Here is a 21,823-nt window from a genome sequence, read left to right on the forward strand (position 1 = left end):
AAAAAATCAATCCCAAATTTTTCGAAGTCGATTACGTTTTGGGTTTTAGAATGTTCAAACGTTCTTCTGATTCAGATTCATGGAAATTTTGACAAGTGACAAATACAACATAAACAGAAGTTTGTTAATTTACTCTGCAAATGCATGGAATCTTATGGTGCTACAGAGACACGGATTGACGATTCACCGAGTTTAGATGCTTTAAAATCTAATGGTAAATTTGACAGCTAATGTAATTTTAGCAGCTGTGCTTATTCATGCATCCATCTGTTAAATTATCTTAGCCTTAGGAAAGTAAATTATGGCTTAAAGAAATCGAATGGAAAGAAAAAGCAAATTATGTAATATATTCTACTTTTTGATAAAGTAACGGAATTCATTATTCTTATCCTATCTGAGGTTGGGGACAATATAGACAAGTTTCCAATGGCAATGGTATCACGTCTGTTTGCACCCAATTTTTATTCAAATACAGGTTGAATTATTAGATGTAGCTACAGATGTATTTATCAAAATATTTGTATTTTTGTCTCCCGCATGATGCATTGTAGGGGACATAGAAATACCAGGCGTCTGTCTGTCCGTCTGGTCTAGTTATTGCTCTCACGTGTACATGTACAATTCTTGCCAGATTTAACTAAAAATTTTACATGAAAGGTTTATATCATTCGGGGAAAACACTTCATAGGACATTCTGACATGAAGATATCTGATTTGTGACATCATTTTTTTCTGGGAAATTCCCCAGTTGGAAGATCCTGTATCACCTTAATGTTAATAACAGTTAAACTTATAACCACAGTGCCCCAGCTAGAAATCAAAAGGGGCAGGGTGCCAGTGGAGGGCAGGGCACTTTTTTATGAAAGGAAAAGGCACTGCTCATTTCTTTTGTCTACGTTTCTGTGTGTATCACAAGTTCACATTCTTTTTTTTTACTGTATTTGTTGTTAATAAAGATGCATAATTTGTTGTTTTGATTATTTATTCTATAAATTTTGCATTAGAAAATGTAATTCATACGACATGTTCATAAAACATGTCACCAACATTCATACAACACATCACTATAAACCAATAGAGGCAAATTAACTTACTATTCTCCCCCCCCCCCCCCCCCCCCTTTCCAAAAAAAAACAACATAAACTAAACATCTCATAGTATAGCATACATGTGACAGAGTTGTCTTATTTCAAAATTTTCAGCTAGAGTTTGGCCCTCAAAACTTTTTTTCATTGTTTGTGTTACAGAATTATTTAGTAAAGCTTCATCAAGTTGATCATGATGTCATGATATATTAACTTCCCACTACCCATTTTTGTAGGATTGCAGCTTAACATCATCATAACAATTGTACTTACAAATTTCTCACTTCACAATGTATAGAACATGGATTGCTAAAAGTATGATTATCAAAAATAAATTGCAATATATTTTTTTTGGTATGTTCAAAGACAGTTGATATCCTTAAGGTAACATTCTTATATAATTTTGTATTCAATTGGTAATTTATTCCTATTTTTAATACTAGATAATATTTTAGGAGCACAAATTTGTAATAAGCTAAAACAGGGGAAGTAACTCCAAAATTAATTTCTAACACGTTTACTGTTTGCTTGTCGCTCACAAGTTGAGATGGAGGGCGTTTCTGTGAAGGCATAGTTGTATTTTGATGACTTAAATTCTATTCTAAAGTCATGGAAGTCTTCATTTATACACTCTTCTTGGAGATCGAAAATGCCGACCCAAGCTAAAAACACTCGTTGACACATTCATCAAATTTATGACAAAAAGGTACATTGTCTTAATTAAATTACCTAGTTATTAACACCTTTGAAGTCTTATCCACTGTAATTGATTGTAATGACATGATTAACCTGGGGGCAATCACCTGGTGTCATATATGTAATTTAATTTTGTGATAAGAAATCGATAAAACAAAAGGCAATTTTACCAAAACGGCACAAGGGTTTATGGGAAAAAGGCGTCCGGGCAGAAGGGCGCGGATGAAGGCACCCAGGGAGCGGCACCCTTCTATTTTGGGCTAACGAGACCACTGAACCAATTTTGTTATGATTGATACTGCGATTCATCTTAGTAAGACCGTTGAGCTATTTCTTACTTAATCAAATTTTATTATGCCCCCGCCACAGCGGAGGGGCATTAGGTGTTACCCTTGTCCGTCTGTCAGTCTGTCCATCCGTCCGTACATCCTGAAATTGGTTTCCGTTCCTTAACTTTACTCAACCAAATGTTATGAAACTGATACACAATGCTTATTACCACAAAACACAGATCAACACAAAATTAACTTAAAAACCTGAAAAGGTTTATCTAAATTTTGTAAGATATGAGCTTAATACATGTAGCCTATACTTGGTATACATTAAGACTTGTTCAGGGTGCTATCTGTTTTCAGCTAGTTCATCAACATTTTAATTTGCCACATGAGAACTTAATCAGTGAAATTACAATCTTTTTATACGGCCGCAAAAAAATTTTGTGGTCGTATATTGGTATGACGTTGGCGTCGTCGTCGTCGGCGTCGTCATCCAGCGTCGTCGTCCGAATACAAATTGGTTTTCGCACTCTAACTTCAGTTTAAGTGAATGGATCTTTTTGAAATTTGACCATAAGGTTAAATACCACAAAAGGAAGGTTGGGATTGATTTTGGGGGTTATGGTACCAACAGTTAAGGAATAAGGGGCCAAAAAGGGGCCAAAAATGAGCATTTTCTAGTTTCCAGACAATAACTGTGGAACGGTGTATGGATCTCTCTGAAATTATACTACAAGTTTTCATACCACAAAGGGATGGTTAGGATTTGCTTTGGGGGGTTATGGCTCAAACCGTTTAGGAATTAGGGGCAAAAAAGGGGGAAAAACAAGGTTGTCCTGGTTAATGGACAAATACTTTAGTACAAAACATAATTTAAAGCAGTGTAAGGGAGATAAATCAAATACATCATTGAAATTATCTCCCTTACACTGCTTTTAAATTATGTATAAAGTAATGGTTAATGAACAATAAAGATAATCTAAAACAGTGTAAGGGAGGTAATCCAAATACAACGTTTTGGTTACTTCCCTTACACTGCTTTTAAATTATGTTTAAAGAAATGCATATTTATAAAGGAAGACCAGTAAAAATATCTGCAAATGTTTTCATCTTTTTTTTTTACAAAAAAATCCATATGAAAGATTTGACACTATATTTTTATTAATTCTATTATAAAATAGATTAAGTTAGCACTATGGTAAATTTAAATGGGTAATTATGGTTGCCAACTCCATTGGAAATTTGAATTGAGATTATGACCATATCTTGAGGGAAAGAATTTTTTTTTGGGGAAAAAGGGGGGGGGATAAAAAGAAATTGTGGGGGGCCAATTTTTTCTCATTTCAGATTTCAGAAATTAAAAAGAATTATTCTTCAAATATTATTTTTTTTTCAAATTTCAAATATTGAAAAATTTCAAGAAGTAATCTTTAATTGCACAGTATGGCGCATTAGATTTGTAAAATCTTTGATCACATTTATTTATTTGTTATGCCGAATCTAACAGTGTATTTAGATTTTTAATTTTGGGTCCAGTTTTCAAATTGGTCTACATTAATGTCCAAAGGGTCCAAAATTAAACTTTGTTTGATTTTAGCAAAAATTGAATATGTATGAGGTTCTTTGATATGCTGAATCTAAACATGTATTTAGATTTTTGATTTTTGGCCCAGTTTTCAAGTTGGTCCAAATTGGGGTCCAAAATTAAACTTTGTTTGATTTCAACAAAAATTGAATATATGGGGTTCTTTGATATGCTGAATCTAACCATGTATTTATATTTTTTATTTGTGGACCCCGTTATCTAATTGGTTCATATTGAGGTCAAAAGGGTCCAAAATTAAACTTTGTTTGATTTCATCTAAAATTGAATTATTGGGGTTCTTTGATATTCCAAATCTAACCGTGTATTTAGGTTTTTAATTTTGGGTCCTGTTTTTTAAATTGGTCTACATTGAGGTCCAAAGGGTCCAAAATTAAACTTAGTTTGATTTTGACAAAAATTGAAATCTTGGGGTTCTTTGATTTGCTGAATCTAAACATGTGTTTAGATTTTTCATTATGGGCCCAGTTTTTAAGTTGGTCCAAGATAGGGTCCAGTATTTAAACTTTGTTTGATTTCAACAAAAATTGAATATATGGGGTTCTTTGATATGCTGAATCTAAACATGTATTTAGATTTTTGATTATGGGCCCAGTTTTCAAGTTGGTCCAAATTGGGGTCCAAAATTAAACTTTGTTTGATTTCAACAAAAATTGAATATATGAGGTTCTTTGATATGCTGAATCTAACCATGTATTTAGATTTTTTATTTGTAGGCCCCGCTATCAAATTGGTTCATATTGAGGTCAAAAGGGTCCAAAATTAAACTTTGTTTGATTTCATCGAAAATTGAATTATTGGGGTTCTTTGATATGCCAAATCTAACCGTGTTTTTAGATTTTTAATTTGGGTCCCGTTTTTTAAATTGGTCTTCATTGAGGTCCAAAGGGTTCAAAATTAAACTTAGTTTGATTTTAACAAAAATTGAATTATTGGGGTTCTTTGATATGCTGAATCTAAACATGTGTTTAGATTTTTGATTATGGGCCCAGTTTTCAAGTTGGTCCAAGTTGGGGTCCAAAATTAAACTTTTTTTGATTTCAACAAAAATTGAATATATGGGGTTCTTTGATATGCTGAATCTAACCATGAATTTAGATTTTTTATTTGTGGGCCCCGCTATCAAATTGGTTCATATTGAGGTCAAAAGGGTCCAAAATTAAACTTTGTTTGATTTCATCAAAAATTGAATTATTGGGGTTCTTTGATATTCCAAATCTAACCGTGTATTTAGATTTTTAATTTTAAGTCCCGTTTTTTAAATTGGTCTACATTAAGGTCCAAAGGGTCCAAAATTAAACTTAGTTTGATTTTAGCAAAAATTGAATTCTTGGGGTTCTTTGATATGCTGAATCTAAACATGTGTTTAGATTTTTGATTATGGGCCCATTTTATAAGTTTGTCCAAGTTGGGGTCCAAAATTAAACTTTGTTTGATTTTAACAAAAATTGAATATATGGGGTTCTTTGATATGCTGAATCTAACCATGTATTTTGATTTTGGACATTGGACCATAATAGGTAAATTAAAAAAATTCAAGTTCTTAGACCACATTCTTTCTGTGTCAGAAACCTATGCTGTGTCAAATATTTAATAACAATCCAAATTCAGAGCTGTATCAAGCTTGAATGTTGTGTCCATACTTGCCCCAACTGTTCAGGGTTCGACCTCTGCGGTCGTATCAAGCTGCGCCTCAGCGAAGCATTTTATTAATACATTACTTCATAATGACTGAACCCTGTATCAGAAATCACTGAGGTGAAATGTGATTTGAGTACAAGGTTGATAAGGTAAAATGAGTTTTATTTTTGTACAAAATAACAGTTCCACAGTTAATTTCCGTTATTTTATAGGTAAATGTTTATATTTTTTACAGATGCAGAGGTTCTTTGTGAGCTATTTTGTTTTTCAGTATCATCAGGGTGCTTGACAATGTTTATGTTGGCGCGCATGGCCTTTGTTTGATAATTTTCCAATTGTATAGGTCAATAAATGTTTTTTATGCATGTTTTTTAAAGGGTTTCACAGTTCATTTACATTTTTAGGTTGATGTCTGTATTTTTTTTACCATTAATGAGTTCTTTGTGAATAATATTTTTGCAATCTTATCTGGGTGCTTGACTTAAAATTTTAAAAAGTGCATGGCCTTTGAAATTCCCACTTTTTGACATTTTTTTACTTGTATACATGTAGGTAACTATGACTGAGATTTGACTTGTTTTACATGTGTTTTAGTGAAATTGAGACTAGTGAAAAAGAAGGTAACTCTTGCATTATACTAATTTTAATTTGTGTAAGTTTCAACATATTTTGACTTTTTTGTGTCTACTTTTAGAGACTGGGTGGCATCAGAGTAAAAATAATGTGTCTGGGTAGGGTGACATGTCTTCCTGCGGCACTTGTGAACTTAGCATATTCAAAATCTGACTCAGCATGTCGGTCTAGTACATATAAGGGTTTATACTCATATCACATTATTATGTTCTCGTCTTGAATATTATTTTAATTTGCCACTGGACGTTAAAGTTAAACAGCCATCAGATACTATATGCAATATGGCAACTATTTTTGGATTGACTGTAAGGTGTACATGTCTGTCTGACATGGTTCTTCTGACCTGACTCCATTTTCATGGTTCCTTGGTCAATGTTAATAATTGTGGTTTGGTCTATTTCTTAGAAATTATAAGCAATAAGTCAACTATATTTGTGTATGGAATGATTGTAAAGTGTATGTGCCCATCTGGCAGGGTTCATCTGACCTTGACTTTAATAACATTGATCAATGTCAATGTTTAGCTTTCATGATGCTGTAATAAAACCTTTGTTTTGAAGACTTTCAACATAAATTTAATCATGATCAGGAAAGCCTATTCAATCTTTCAGCATGATCACTCTTGTTTTTGATAATTCATTCATAACTCAACATGTATTGCTATCATGTAATTATGAACATTTTTGGTCTTCATTAGATATTATAATTTGGCATTGCACCAGGTTTATATTATTAAATAATAAGATGTGGTTTGATTGCCAATGAGACAACTTTTCACCAGAGACCAAATGTCGTAGAAGTTAGCATCTAAAGGTAACTGTAAGGCTTTCAATAATGAGCAAATTCAATACCCTGATTTATGTACAAAGCAATAAACTAAAAACAAATTTTATATGATGTTGTAGTACAGCAAGAAACAACTGTTACAATAAATGAATTATGATTTTTTTGTTTTAAGATTGGGCTTCTTCAAAGTTTTTCACCAACACATTGAAAGATCAGTGGTTGTAAGCCTTTAGTGTGTCATGTGTTTAGCAGCAAATTATAAAGTTAACACTAAATTGTACTAGTTTTATGCTTTGCATCAATTTACTGGATTTGAAGAGTTTTATAGATAAAAAATCATCAGGAAAGCTCAGAGACAAAAGTTTAAAAAAGCGTATAATTAATATATAGATATAAGAAGATATGGTATGAGTGCCAATGGGACAATTTTCAATCCAAGTCACAATTTGTATAGGTCAAAGTACATGCCAGTTTCTCAGCTGTTATATGTTTTTCAAATTTAGAAAACAATTTTGCATTCATGAATGGGATATATATATATATATATATAGACTGTAACACATGTTTTTTACATATCATGTAGGTATTTTAATGAGAAATTCCATGTAATAAAATAGTAATGTATTATTCCCTTTTTTATTTAATGTTAACAAGCTAATAGTGGTCTTTTTTTGAATATTTTATAACCTACATGAAGCTATAACACTTAAAATATGTGTTTGTTTATTAAAAGGGGTAAAAGGATTCTTTCACTCTAACTGCCTGATTCTCATGCCTCTTCAATTCAATTTATTTGAATTAATTATTGTTTATACTAAACTCATGCCTCAATAAACTTACCTTACCATAGTTTCAAGCTGAAACTACTCTCCTACTACCATTTTTGCATCAAAGTCAATATGTTCCTTCAGTTGATAAGTCATTTTTTCTTGTTTTTTGCATTTTTTAACCCCCACGCCTTTCAAGATTTTTGTGTTGATGGCAGATCTTAAATCTCTATGAAATTAATTCACAACTTGGAAGATTAAGAGTGGTTTAATTAAGAACTTAGCATACTGTAAACAGAAGACTAATGTCTATTTTGATTTATACAATGTAAGTATCTTGCCTTCTAGATGTCTATTTTGATTTATACAATGCAGGTATCTTGCCTTCTAGATGTCTATTTTGATTTATACAATGTAAGTATCTTGCCTTCTAGATGTCTATTTTGATTTATACAATGCAGGTATCTTGCCTTCTAGATGTCTATTTTGATTTATACAATGTAAGTATCTTGCCTTCTAGATGTCTATTTTGATTTATACAATGCAGGTATCTTGCCTTCTAGATGTCTATTTTGATTTATACAATGCAGGTAACTTGCCTTCTAGATGTCTATTTTGATTTATACAATGCAGGTATCTTGCCTTCTAGATGTCTATTTTGATTTATACAATGCAGGTATCTTGCCTTCTAGATGTCTATTTTGATTTATACAATGCAGGTATCTTGCCTTCTAGATGTCTATTTTGATTTATACAATGCAGGTATCTTGCCTTCTATATGTCTATTTTGATTTATACAATGCAGGTATCTTGCCTTCTAGATGTCTATTTTGATTTATACAATGCAGGTATCTTGCCTTCTATATGTCTATTTTGATTTATACAATGCAGGTATCTTGCCTTCTTGGTGTCTAATCTAGTTTGATTGTGTTTTAGGGTTGCTGTCTCATTGATGGATACCTCACATCTCTTATTGTTTGTATCAGGTACATTTTGAGAGTTGGAGATCAAAAGTTTGTGTAATACATTAATACACATATCTGTTCTTTTCAATTAAATTAACATAGTATATCTCATGTGTTGTGTGAAGGCTATAGGTATATGCTCTCAGAATTTTCTCCTGTAATTGCAATTACAGATTTTCATACTTAATATTACATATAATTGTCTTGCTTTGACAATGTATTAGTTTGTGATTAGGTCAGTTTTATGGGGAACCACTAGTGGTAGGTTAGTGATACTTGGTATGCATTTGAATAAGCATTGGCACATCTCATTTCCATGGAGAATATTTAGCCCAAACCCCCCTCAGTTATGGTCTATTAACTTTGAAACTTTTGCTTAGTTACATGTATTAGTTGGTAATGAGGTCAGCTTATGATAGGCAATGATATTGTAAATAGCAATGTTGCTGTCCGTCCCATTGTCTTTTTCTGAATTTTCTGCCAATTGGCGAGACATATCTCTGTGTCAACAGTTTATATAAGCATTGGCATAATCTCCTTTCCATGGAGTTCATTTGGCCCTGCACCTTTTATTCATGGTTTATTGACTTTAAATGTTTTGCTTACATATATTTTAAATTTTTAAATATTTCCATTTTAATTTCATCATTTACATTTTACTATCAAAATTACAAAAAGCAAAATGGCTTGAACTGTTATGAAGTGACTTCACTCTTTTAATGATAAAATAAAAACTGATAATGCACGACTTGAAATAAATCGAGCTACATCTTTTTTTCTAGATCATGACATGGAGTTCTGATGAGGAGGAAGAATTAACTCTATTCTCTAAAGAAGGTCTGATTTCATCCTTAATATCAACAAAATTGTTTTCTTTTAAGTTATCCCTTTTGTTTTGTAATCCTAGAAGGTATCTGCTCCATGCTAGCGCTAACTCTACCAGCTAAAGTGAGGATGTTGAGAGTTTTATTAACACTTCATTCTATGTTTTAATTAACCCATGCTTTTTGTTGTTGTTTTGGGAGTTGCTGTAGGATTTTCGCTGACCTGCAATTTGTTTTGCATGATTTTGTTGTAGATTTATGTATGTGATTAGGATATATGCATGTGTTTATGGAAATGATTGTTTGTGCAGAATTTATGTACTTTAGATATATATTTCAATATGGTTAATTAAAATTAATTAATAGCTTTATAATTGTATATGGAATGTGTGTTGTATGCATGCATTAGCAGGACTACATATAATTTGTAACAATTTAAGTACAAGACCATGCGAGAGCCCCAAGGGTACCGGTAGTCAAGGTCGTTAAACACCCCCTAGTAGTAGTAAGTATAAGGACAGTGCAAAACCCTCAAGGGTAGTCAAGGTTGTTAAACACCCCCTAGTAATAGTAAGTACAGGACCGTGCAAGACCCTCAAGGGTAGTCAAGGTCGTTAAACACCCCCTAATAGTAGTAAGTACAGGCAGATTTTTGTATATTGAAAGAAATTCAGCATGCATTGATCATGAATGACAGGTACATGTAACTAGATTTCTAATCTAGTATTATAGAAACATTGAGAAATGATCATATAATTTCCTCACTTCAATGGACTTATGGTAACATATTCTTCTCAAGGGTTTCATTCTCATTAACATGATACTGAATCTTCATGTAATATTTGCCACTGGATGTGAAGCATCTATGCATCATCATATTCTTATTAGCATCCTTGGCATTGAAATCATTTCGTAAATTATCCAGCAAATTTCCCTTTGCCAATTTTTTTTATTGATTATGTTATATATACATGTAATATACTTTTCATTAACTTTATTTTTTACCTATTTCTACATTTATGATAAAATGTATCTAAATAGCACTAAAATCGGAACTCAGCAGATAACTTGTTTAAAGTTCTTTTTAGCTTTATTCGTTTATTTCATCATAATATTGCAATTGTAATTACTATACTATATTTCACTTATGAAAATTATGACCAGAATGCATTAGATTTTGAAATGGTGAGATATCAACATCATAAAAAATGGATTTGGCGCCAAATTATGTTCACTTGAGCGTACAAACAATGAAATTATCCATTATTCTTATGATTTTGAAAGGGCTAATTAACTGAAGAACAAACAACAGTGGGAGAATCAGTTTACAAGCAGTGTTTGACTCAATAATAAAATTGAGGATGGAAATGGGGAATGCGTTAAAGAGATAACAACCCGACCAAAGAGCAGAAAACAGCCCAAGGCCAACAATGGGTCTTCAAGACAATGTTGATTTTGATATTAAGTATGTTTGTTAAGAATGAACAAAATAGAAATATTTGTTACTTCTTTTTCAGATGATAACTTACTGAACAATCAAAATGGCGTTAATGGAACAGGAAGGCCAAGGGTATATTTTAGTTAAGATTTTTTAATTTGGATTTTTCTGTTTTCTTTAACAAATTATGTTCTGAACTTCAAAAACAGAATTCAATTTGTGTCTTTACCACAGTTATTATGTGTATAGAAATACCACTGGAAAATCAAAATAATTATTTTGCATGCTCATTCTCAAGGCATGTTGGTCTATAGCTAGTTTTACCTTTTTTTTTTACATTGTACCTTGTCATAAAATATCAGTTAGTTAAACATGTACAAATGTATCAAATATTCTAATTGGTATTTTCAATGATGAAAAATGATTTAAAAGGAAAGACAATAATAGATTTCAGATGTGACTTTTGTATTGTTTACATGTCAAAGTTTGTGATAAGGTCAGGTAGAGATGGACCACAAATAGTTACTAAGTAAGTCAATGATATTTGGTATGCAGTTGTATTAGCATTTGCATGTAAATTGTAAATGAACTATAATTTTGGAAACAGCAAACCACAATTTTTCAATGAAGTTTAAATTTTGTAGGTTTTAAAAGTTTACAACAACTGCATCTCGATGATGCAACCTTTGTATCTGTTTGTTGGATATCGGTATAGGATTTTTGTATGTACATGTATTGGCTAAGTATGAGTCAAAATATTATTCTTTTTCAGGAATCCAATGGAGGTTATCCTAAAAGTGTTTTCTTTATCCTGGGGACAGAGTTTTGTGAAAGATTTTCTTACTATGGCATGCGAGGTATGTGTTACAGTGTTCAGATTAAGTTTTCAGTACCGGTAATATTTAGATTGTCTCTGTCTGCTCCTTGTGACAAATGAATAAGTTGATCAAAATGCAATTACTGGCATTTATATTTTATGTCAGAAATATAAAAAATACCAAACAAAACAAACCAAAAATTATGAACCAAACAACAAATAGACAAAGTATAACATTTTAACTAGCATTACTTGTCTTCTCTCTGTGATCCTCAGATATGAATTATAGACGGCTGCAATATAAAAAAAATCTCTAAAAGCAATGGTAATAGTCATATACCTTAATAAGGCTGATGTTTTAGTTACCTTGCTAATTCTCCTTTAGATTCTTGCTCAACTGTTAATAAATTGTGGTACAAAAAAATGTTATGGGTAACTTTTTTCTTTTTTTTTTATGTTTTCAACTCCTTATTTATTAAATAAGAAATCATGTTATTCATGTTATTTATAATGTGAAAAATTGAAATAAAGAATGAGTAAATGCTTAAGGTGGCCTATATATGGCCTGGAAACGGGGAATGGGTCAAAGAGACAACAACCCAACCAAAGAGCAGAAAATAGCCCAAGGCCACTTATGGGTCATCAACACAGCGGGAAATCCTGCACCCGGAGGCGGGCTTCAGCTGGCCCCTAAACAATAATGTATACTAGTTCAGCAAAAATAGACGGTACACTAAACTCTGAAACATATAAATGAACCAAAATTAAAAAAACATACAAGACTAACAAAGGCCAGAGGTTATGCAGCTTTTCATCTGATATCACAATAAGTACTGCCCATGTTAAATTTAACAGTCTGATTCCTTTTCAATGTTTGACAGACTTGAAATTTGTATATTCCATAGGCATTCTGAATATTAATGAAGAGAGCCAACCTAGATTTAATACACGCTACAACTTTTACTTGACTTTGAGCATTTGAGATGAAGGTTATACCGTTAATCTGGAAAAAAGCTTAAAATTGTGTATTGTTTACTTTGATGTTAATTATAAAATATAAAGACCTTAGGTGAAAATGTACATATTGAAAGTGATGTGATATGATTTTTTCAGCCATCTTAATTCTGTACTTGACAAAATGGTTGAAGTTTGATGCAGATAATGCCACTGGTGTTTATCATGGATTTGTGTTCCTTTGTTACTTTAGTCCTCTGTTTGGAGCTATCATTGCTGACGGTTACCTGGGTAGATACAGGTAAGATTTGTGTTCCTTTGTTACTTTAGTCCTCTGTTTGGAGCTATCATTGCTGATGGTTACCTGGGTAGATACAGGTAAGATTTGTGTTCCTTTGTTACTTTAGTCCTCTGTTTGGAGCTATCATTGCTGATGGACACCTGGGTAGATACAGGTAAGATTTGTGTTCCTTTGTTACTTTAGTCCTCTGTTTGGAGCTATCATTGCTGATGGTTACCTGGGTAGATACAGGTAAGATTTGTGTTCCTTTGTTACTTTAGTCCTCTCTTTGAAGCTATCATTGCTGACGGACACCTGGGTAGATACAGGTAAGATTTGTGTTCCTTTATTACTTTAGTCCTCTGTTTGGAGCTATCATTGCTGATGGTTACCTGGGTAGATACAGGTTAGATTTGTGTTCCTTTGTTACTTTAGTCCTCTGTTTGGAGCTATCATTGCTGACGGTTACCTGGGTAGAAACAGGTAAGATTTGTGTTCCTTTGTTACTTTAGTTCTCTGTTCGGAGCAATCATTGCTGACGGTTACCTGGGTAGATACAGGTAAGATTTGTGTTCCTTTGTTACTTTAGTCCTCTGTTCGGAGCGATCATTGCCGACGGTTACCTGGGTAGATACAGGTAAGATTTGTGTTCCATTATTACTTTAGTCCTCTGTTTGGAGCTATCATTGCTGACGGTTACCTAGGTAGATACAGGTAAGATTTGTGTTCCTTTGTTACTTAAGTCCTCTGTTTGGAGCTATCATTGCTGACGGTTACCTGGGTAGATACAGGTAAGATTTGTGTTCCTTTGTTACTTGAGTCCTCTGTTTGGAGCTATCATTGCTGACAGTTACCTGGGTAGATACAGGTAAGATTTGTGTTCCTTTGTTACTTAAGTCCTCTGTTTGGAGCTATCATTGCTGACGGTTACCTGGGTAGATACAGGTAAGATTTGTGTTCCTTTGTTACTTTAGTCCTCTGTTTGGAGCTATCATTGCTGACAGTTACCTGGGTAGATACAGGTAAGATTTGTGTTCCTTTGTTACTTAAGTCCTCTGTTTGGAGCTATCATTGCAGACGGTTACCTGGGTAGATACAGGTAAGATTTGTGTTCCTTTGTTACTTTAGTCCTCTGTTTGGAGCTATCATTGCCGACGGTTACCTGGGTAGATACAGGTAAGATGTGTGTTCCTTTGTTACTTTAGTCCTCTGTTTGGAGCTATCATTGCTGACGGTTACCTAGGTAGATACAGGTAAGATTTGTGTTCCTTTGTTACTTAAGTCCTCTGTTTGGAGCTATCATTGCTGACGGTTACCTGGGTAGATACAGGTAAGATTTGTGTTCCTTTGTTACTTTAGTCCTCTGTTTGGAGCTATCATTGCTGACAGTTACCTGGGTAGATACAGGTAAGATTTGTGTTCCTTTGTTACTTAAGTCCTCTGTTTGGAGCTATCATTGCAGACGGTTACCTGGGTAGATACAGGTAAGATTTGTGTTCCTTTGTTACTTTAGTCCTCTGTTTGGAGCTATCATTGCCGACGGTTACCTGGGTAGATACAGGTAAGATGTGTGTTCCTTTGTTACTTTAGTCCTCTGTTTGGAGCTATCATTGCAGACGGTTACCTGGGTAGATACAGGTAAGATTTGTGTTCCTTTGTTACTTAAGTCCTCTGTTTGGAGCTATCATTGCTGACGGTTACCTGGGTAGATACAGGTAAGATTTGTGTTCCTTTGTTACTTTAGTCCTCTGTTTGGAGCTATCATTGCTGACAGTTACCTGGGTAGATACAGGTAAGATGTGTGTTCCTTTGTTACTTGAGTCCTCTGTTTGGAGCTATCATTGCTGACGGTTACCTGGGTAGATACAGGTGAGATCATATAACATACAGTGCACAGTGTAACATTATAATAATGCTCCATTAATAGTTGTGTATAATCCATATTTATCTATAACCCTTTCTTCTTATGGAAAAAAGATAAGCAAAAATACTAAACTACAAGGCAAATTCAAAAAAGGGAAGTCCATAAAAACTGACAAAATCTAATGTTATCAATCAACAGAACAAGTGAAAAACAACTACCATATTCCTAACAGACATTTGCCGCAGAAAATGGTGGGTTAAACCTGGTTTTATAGCTAGCTAAACATCCCACTTGTATGACAGTTGTTTATTGTTCCGTTATATTGACAAAATCGGTTGAGCAACCCAAACAGACATAGTAGGTGAATGTGATAATAATTGGGATCCAGCAGCCAAAACTGTGTAAACATACACCACAGACATACAACACAACTGACCAAAAAATTTGAACAAACATTTATGTATTTAGTAAATACTTGATTATTAACAAGAAGAAAATTGCATTAAAATATCTATAAGGTAATTGATTAAATAATTTGAAAAGAATATGGTTATCCCCTTTCAGGAAAAAAATTAAAAAGTATAAATTTTTCAGAACATTCCTATATCGTGAGTATTATTTATGGTATTGGGAATGTTATAATGTCTGACATTGATTTTTCAGGACAATCCTATATCTGAGTATTATTTATGGTATTGGGAATGTTATAATGTCTGCAACAGCAGTACCACCACCAGAATGGTAAATATATTATAGTATCTGATGAATTTTTATATTATAGTTTTTTTACCTTTGAACTTAAGTAAGAGTAAAAAAAAAATGTACCCTACTCAGAAGGATGGGGTATACTGGTTTACATCTGTCTGTCCTGTCTGTTTTTCTGCCGATCCCTTAATTGAATCAAATCAAATGTTTATAGCCATATATATTTTACGTGCTTTCTCAGATACTACAAATCAGAGATTCCTGACATTTGATATCAAGGTTTATGTGAGCATTCTATATTGTGTAATGCTTTTTGAGTTTCATTACTCGTCAACATCCTATTTACCAAAATAATCTTTCACACAACAGCCATGTATGAAATTTTCGTCACATTTTTTCTATGGAACTACCAATCAGGCTTTCTAAAATTTGAACTCTAGCATTATCTTTGCATGGTATACTGTGTGGATCATTTCTTAGATTCATTGCTCATCAACTTCCTGTTACCCAATTCTTTTGTTTTCTATCATGTAATGGCCATGTATGAAATTTTTTGTTGCATTTTTCTTAGGAATTACAAATCAAGGCCTTCTGAAATTTGAAATAAAACATCATATGAGCATGATATACTGTGTGATGCATCTTTAGATTTATAGTTCATCAGCTTCCTTACTGAACATTATTCTACATGATATCCATGTATGAAATTTTTTGTAGGAACTACAAATTAAGGCTATCTGATATTTAGTATCAACCTTCATGTCAGCATGCTTTACAGTGTGATGCGTTTTTTCATTCATCATTAGTCAAATTCCTTGTTTCTAATGTTTGCAACCCCAAAACCCAAAATCTCTAGGAATAGAAATTTTGAGTCACCTTACTGTCCTTAATGATAGACATTTTATTAAGTGAAAATACCATGAACATTTCAGTGTTATTTATAATCAATTGTCATTGTAACATAATTTGTATAAACAGCAACAGTATTGTATAAAGAATATGTTGATCCACTTATTTCGTGTTCTTTATGTAGGATTGGGCCAATGATTGCATTAATACTGATTGGAATTGGTACTGGAGGAATAAAACCTTGTGTAGCAGCCTTCGGTGCTGACCAGTTCAGACCAGAACAAGTAAGGAATTGAAGATCTGTGCAATTTCTCAAATATTTATGTTACTTTACTTATCTTACATGTATCCTATTGTCCTTTTAACCATTTTGCTGAGTAAATTTTTATTTTTTTTATCACTTATTACATCCCCTTTCATTACAACATAAACCATTCATGCATTTAATCATTTTTAGCAAGTGTTGATTAACAGTTAACAAATTCTGCTGTTGTCTGCTCTTTGGTCGGGTTGTTGTCTCTTTGACATATTCCCCATTTCCATTCTCAATTTTAATGATTTCTATTTTATTAAGTGAAAGAATGGTAGATGTAGTATCTTAACTGCTTGTGCATAACTAAATCTAAGGAACATAAATAACAAATACAATCTTAGATTCAACTACAAAGGAAACTGCTTTTCATTCTCTCAAGTCAAAAAATTAAAACAAATATTTAAACAATATATAAACAAGTACTGAACTGAAGAAAAATCAGAACAAGAAGAATTGGAAATGTCAAAACTGCTTTCATGCTTTAAATAGATTAATTGTTTCATTTGTATATTTTAGGAGAAAGAACGTGAAACCTTCTTCTCAGTGTTTTATTTCATGATAAACTTAGGAAGTATGTTTTCAATCATACTGACGCCAATCCTCAGAGGTGAGCATTTACAGGAAATTTCTACTCAGTAATTTTAGTTTTAGAGTTATTTTAAATGTAAGAACATGATAAGAGCAATTGTTTATAATTGAAGTAAGCAGTCTGCTTTACATAAGATAACAATTAATATGAATATGATCAGATTTTGCACAGTTCACTGGAGAAAAAATCATCATCAATTTATACATTTGTGTGACTGTAATTAGTTTATTTACAACCTCTTAAATGTATGGAGAGTTGTGGTTGCACAAGAATTCAAAAAGTAAATTGCATTTTTGTACTTGATACAGAACATAATATCCTTTGTCTGTTAGTTTGTTTTTTTTAAATCAACCTGAATAAACAGCTTCGGTCAGCCAGAAAACTATGATTCTAATTTTATTTGGCCTTACTTATTTGTTTTCTTTGTTACAGCTGATGTCCATTGTTTTGGAGAAGAATGTTACCCATTAGCTTTTGGTATTCCTGCTATTCTGATGATATCTTCTGCTGGTAAGTCACATGATAGCTGACATGATCAATTGGTGTTAAATTGCTCTTAAATGTGTCACATTAAATCATTATTATATATATTAAACTATATTTGTCTCTACAAGTCTAAATGGTAAATACACAAGTGTATTTGCTGTATTGCAGCTTTTAGACTGTTTATTTTTGTGACAGGAAATAATCACTGATTGTCCTGAGGATGTAACTTTGAACCCTGCTCATGGTGAGGTGTGTTTGACTCTGATCTAGTCGGACAAGGGTTGCCATTTTTTCTGCCGAAGGTTGTGCTTCTCTCCAAGTTACTCAGGCTTCCTCCACCAGTAAAAACTAGCCATCATGATATGTCCAATGTAGCTGAAAGTGGTATTAAATACCAACCAAGATACAAACAAACAAATGAATTAAAAATAAATAAATCTAGTGAAAACTTCTTGTAATTCTATTTTAGGCAGTTATTTTGCTACTTTATCAGGGAAAATGTGCAGAATACATCATTGAGAGAGCAACCCAATTACAAAAACAAGCATTAGCAAATGATATCTAGAGCTTGAAATGCTTTTTTCAACAATAGGCAGGAGTCTGCTATATGTCAAGCTCTTAAATGTCCGTGTTCTATAAAAGTTGTGGATAAATTAAACTGAAACAATCAAAAGATCTCCCATCAACACCATATTAACATTTTTGTTAAATTGCTTCAGTCACATTTATCTGGTTAATTCACTTGAATAATTTTGGTTTACCATAACAAATATTATATGCCTTTTACTTGTATCTTTTTCAGTGATATTTATAGCAGGTGGGAGATCATATAAGAAGATTCCACCCACTGGTAACCTCATTGGCAGGGTATTTAAATGTATTTTTGTAAGTAATAAAATGTAAGGTAACAATTGTGCTGCTCATTTTAATTTCTGCTGCATTCTGTATCAGACTACTTCACAGATGAATTCCTGGCTTAGTGAGTTAAGTAGATATAAGAAGATGTGGTATGAGTGCCAATGAGACAACTCTCCATCCAAGTCAAAATTTATAAAAGTAAACCATTATAGGTCAAAGTACAGTCTTCAACACGGAGCCTTGGCTCACACCGAAAAAGTCATAGTTCAAATATTCAAGTACTTAATAATTCTCTTGGTTCTTATTTTAGATTTTTTAAATTATGATAAAACTATTTTAAAACTATTTTATGTGTGTATATATGCTATCTAAGGATGTTTCATATGTGTATATATTTTTTCTTTTATATATTGTAGTATGGTTTAAAAGGGAAGATATCAAATCCAGATAAAAGACCACATTGGCTAGATCATTCTATTGGACTTTTTGAGGTAATACAGGCAAAGACTGTGTACCAGGCAATATTTCATAGAATATAGATTTGTTCTTACAAATTTTTAGTACCTGCTTCAAATTATTCAGAGGTTTTGTAGACTATGTGTTCTTTGTAGTTTATTAAGTAAAAATACAGAATAATTAGCTTGTAGGCACTGTGGTTGGGAATTCAAAACCCACTTGTGGCATGTTTTTTTTTACTGGGATTTTAGTAGACTAGGATTTCCTACCCAAGTCCATGGTTCTTTCTGGGAACTCAGGCTTCCTCTGCCATTAAAATAAATGCTGCCATGAAAAAGCTGAGTGCTGAAAAATGGCATTAATAATTATCAATCAATAAGTCAATCAAATTATTTAAATTGCAGCAGAACTTTGATAGCTCTGTTGCTGAATGAATCATCTCATTAAGTTTATGATGTTTATTATGATAAACAGAACTTTGAAATGCTCTTAAAATATTGGACAACTAGATGAACTGTGCATTGCCTTAAAAGGGAACTCAGCATTTCCAATTGGTGACTCACCTAATACTATTAGTACAGAAAATGACTTATATAAATGAAATGTAAAAAAATCACAATTAAGAAAAAGAGAGAACAAACTAAAGTAGCTCCCATGCTAAGTTCAATTTTAAAAGGTATTACATGTAGTTTTCTGTAATTGATCACACACAAGTTTCTGTGCAAGTTCACTTTGTTCTTGATGGCTTCACCATTGCTCACTTTGGTTGATACTGTAATTATGGAGGTTTTACTGTTCACGGTGGTTAATTGAATGGAAAGGTTATCTGTTTGTAGAACTTCTGAACAAATAAATGTTAAAGGCACAAAATGTATATTACTATTTAATTTTATGAGTTATTGAAGATTTTCTTTACATTTCCAGGCTGATTTTGTGAAAGAAGTTAAAAGACTGTTAAAAGTATTAATCATATGTGTACCATTGCCATTATACTGGGCCCTTGGTGATCAGCAGGTTTGTATAGTTTTCTGTCTACCCAGAACATAATTGTTTGACCCCAAGAAGTGATCCTAGTTTATGTTTTGTGTCATTCATGGTCTTTTATGTATAAAGAAAGATTTAATTCCATAAAGTAAAAATTTGGTTGTTTTTGCTCCAAAGGAGATTTGGTAATAATGAATCCACTGTGTTTGGATTCACTGTAAATTTACTCTTGCAAACATAATAAAAAAATAGATATCAAGATATATATATATATAGAGAACATCAAACTGTCATCTAAAAGGAATTTAAACTATATAGCAATGAATGTATTGTCCCTCATCAATATAAGTTGTGAATGAAATCAAGAGAGACGATTAAGGATCAGACATCAACACAAATTTTTATACTGGATAAAAAATACCTGAAGACAATAGCAACAACCAATCATGACTTGGTTCATAAATATGTGGCAGAGTAAACTGTTTTACTGCAGTGTTTAAATTAGAATTGAGTGAACTATAAATTCAGCAATTTGTGTAATGTATTTATTTCTGAAAAAAATGCAATGTGATAAATGAGCTGCATTAGATAGAAATTGACTTTTTGCAAATGAATATCAATACATCTGTTAACCCATTTCAGGTTAAAAAATCTCTATGTGAAGTCTGTAACTGTTTGAAAATTCAGTTGTCATAAGAACTCCTACAAAACAGACCAAAATTCATCTTTTATTTGGTATTTGGGTGTTCTAAAATCAATCAAAGTCTTATTCATGTAAATGTATACGTGCACTTGAATAAGGTCAATTTCTATCCGATGCAGCTCAAATATTACATTAACTAGAACTCACATTTAAAATCCTAATAGCATTTTTGAAATCAAATTTCAGTGTGTAAATGACCGATCAGATTTATAGATACAAACAATATTTTAAAATTACCACTTTATGTTTACATAGGGATCAAGATGGACTTTACAAGCAGAACAGCTAGATGGCAGCATGGTAATTTTACTGTTTTAAAATGGAAACGTCTATACCATAAAAGTCTTAGTATCCCCTAGGAACAAAAATAAATGTTTTTGTTTTGTCTTCATTGAACATGCATATGAATATCAATACATCTGTTAACCTATTTCAGGGTAAAAAATCTCTATGAGAAGTCTAATATTGCAGACAGCATATCCCATGGGTCTAAATGACATATACTTGGACAAGGGAACATATCTAAAACTTTTTTTATTGATATCATGAATATTGTTGATAAAAGACAATGTAATAATAGGTTTCATGGCAAACGTATCAATCGTAATCAACGAATTAAACATCGTATAAATTATACACTTGATGATCTATCTATATTTAAAAACAATGGTAGGCATCAATTATTATGTAAACTGGGTCAAATACCAATTAGTAAATTACATGATTATTTTCAAGGAGTGTGACACAATCTCATTCTTCAGCCCACTCTATGAATATTCGCGTATAATTACAGCTTTTTGTCACCATAGGCTGTTCCCACGTATCGATAAACCTGAAGATCATAAATGGCACGTTCTGACAATTAAATATATTTACAGATTTATTGATTTCATCAACTTATTGAGTATATTAAATGACTCTTCCATTCAAAACTTTATACCTCACTATTTTGATAATGCAGAACCACCTATTATTTCATATACATACAAAAAACCAACCAGAAGTTTGATTTTGAATTATACGTCAGTAACATCACACGTTAATGTAGAAAATAATACTCCTCTAACTTGAAACTGTGAATAGTCAAATTTAAGATATGATCCCTATGGCCATGTTATTATGGGGGATCTCATAATTGTTTAAGACCGAGAGGTTAAAAAGTGTTTGAGAAAAGGACCAAAATATCGTCCTCCATCTAAAATAGATAGGAAACAGTGTCGTCAGGTCACAAAAGACGCTCTTTTATTGTGTT

The 21,823-nt window shown here is 32.4% G+C and overlaps 1 protein-coding gene across 4 annotated transcripts in view; it reads left to right on the forward strand.

Moving 5' to 3' along the window:
* Nucleotides 1-20: 20 nt before the first annotated feature.
* The window catches only part of LOC127718879 (solute carrier family 15 member 1-like), a 63,559-nt gene continuing 41,756 nt past the window's right edge, over nt 21-21,823 (forward strand). For 2 of the 4 annotated variants that reach the window (XM_052224939.1, XM_052224941.1), the window contains exons 1-12: nt 21-214; nt 10,793-10,845; nt 11,486-11,570; nt 12,644-12,785; nt 15,292-15,369; nt 16,367-16,466; nt 17,012-17,102; nt 17,517-17,594; nt 18,373-18,455; nt 18,845-18,919; nt 19,809-19,898; nt 20,827-20,871. In XM_052224939.1, coding sequence (XP_052080899.1) covers nt 145-214; nt 10,793-10,845; nt 11,486-11,570; nt 12,644-12,785; nt 15,292-15,369; nt 16,367-16,466; nt 17,012-17,102; nt 17,517-17,594; nt 18,373-18,455; nt 18,845-18,919; nt 19,809-19,898; nt 20,827-20,871 — 990 coding nt within the window. In that variant the 5' untranslated portion in view covers nt 21-144. Of the gene's footprint in view, nt 215-9,233; nt 9,289-10,792; nt 10,846-11,485; nt 11,571-12,643; nt 12,786-15,291; nt 15,370-16,366; nt 16,467-17,011; nt 17,103-17,516; nt 17,595-18,372; nt 18,456-18,844; nt 18,920-19,808; nt 19,899-20,826; nt 20,872-21,823 lie in introns of all 4 variants that reach the window. The other 2 variants (XM_052224942.1, XM_052224940.1) reach the window with 2 other exon arrangements.

Source organism: Mytilus californianus, unplaced genomic scaffold, assembly GCF_021869535.1.
Source record: "Mytilus californianus isolate M0D057914Y unplaced genomic scaffold, xbMytCali1.0.p SCAF_10, whole genome shotgun sequence".
Taxonomy (NCBI): Eukaryota; Metazoa; Mollusca; class Bivalvia; order Mytilida; family Mytilidae; genus Mytilus; species Mytilus californianus.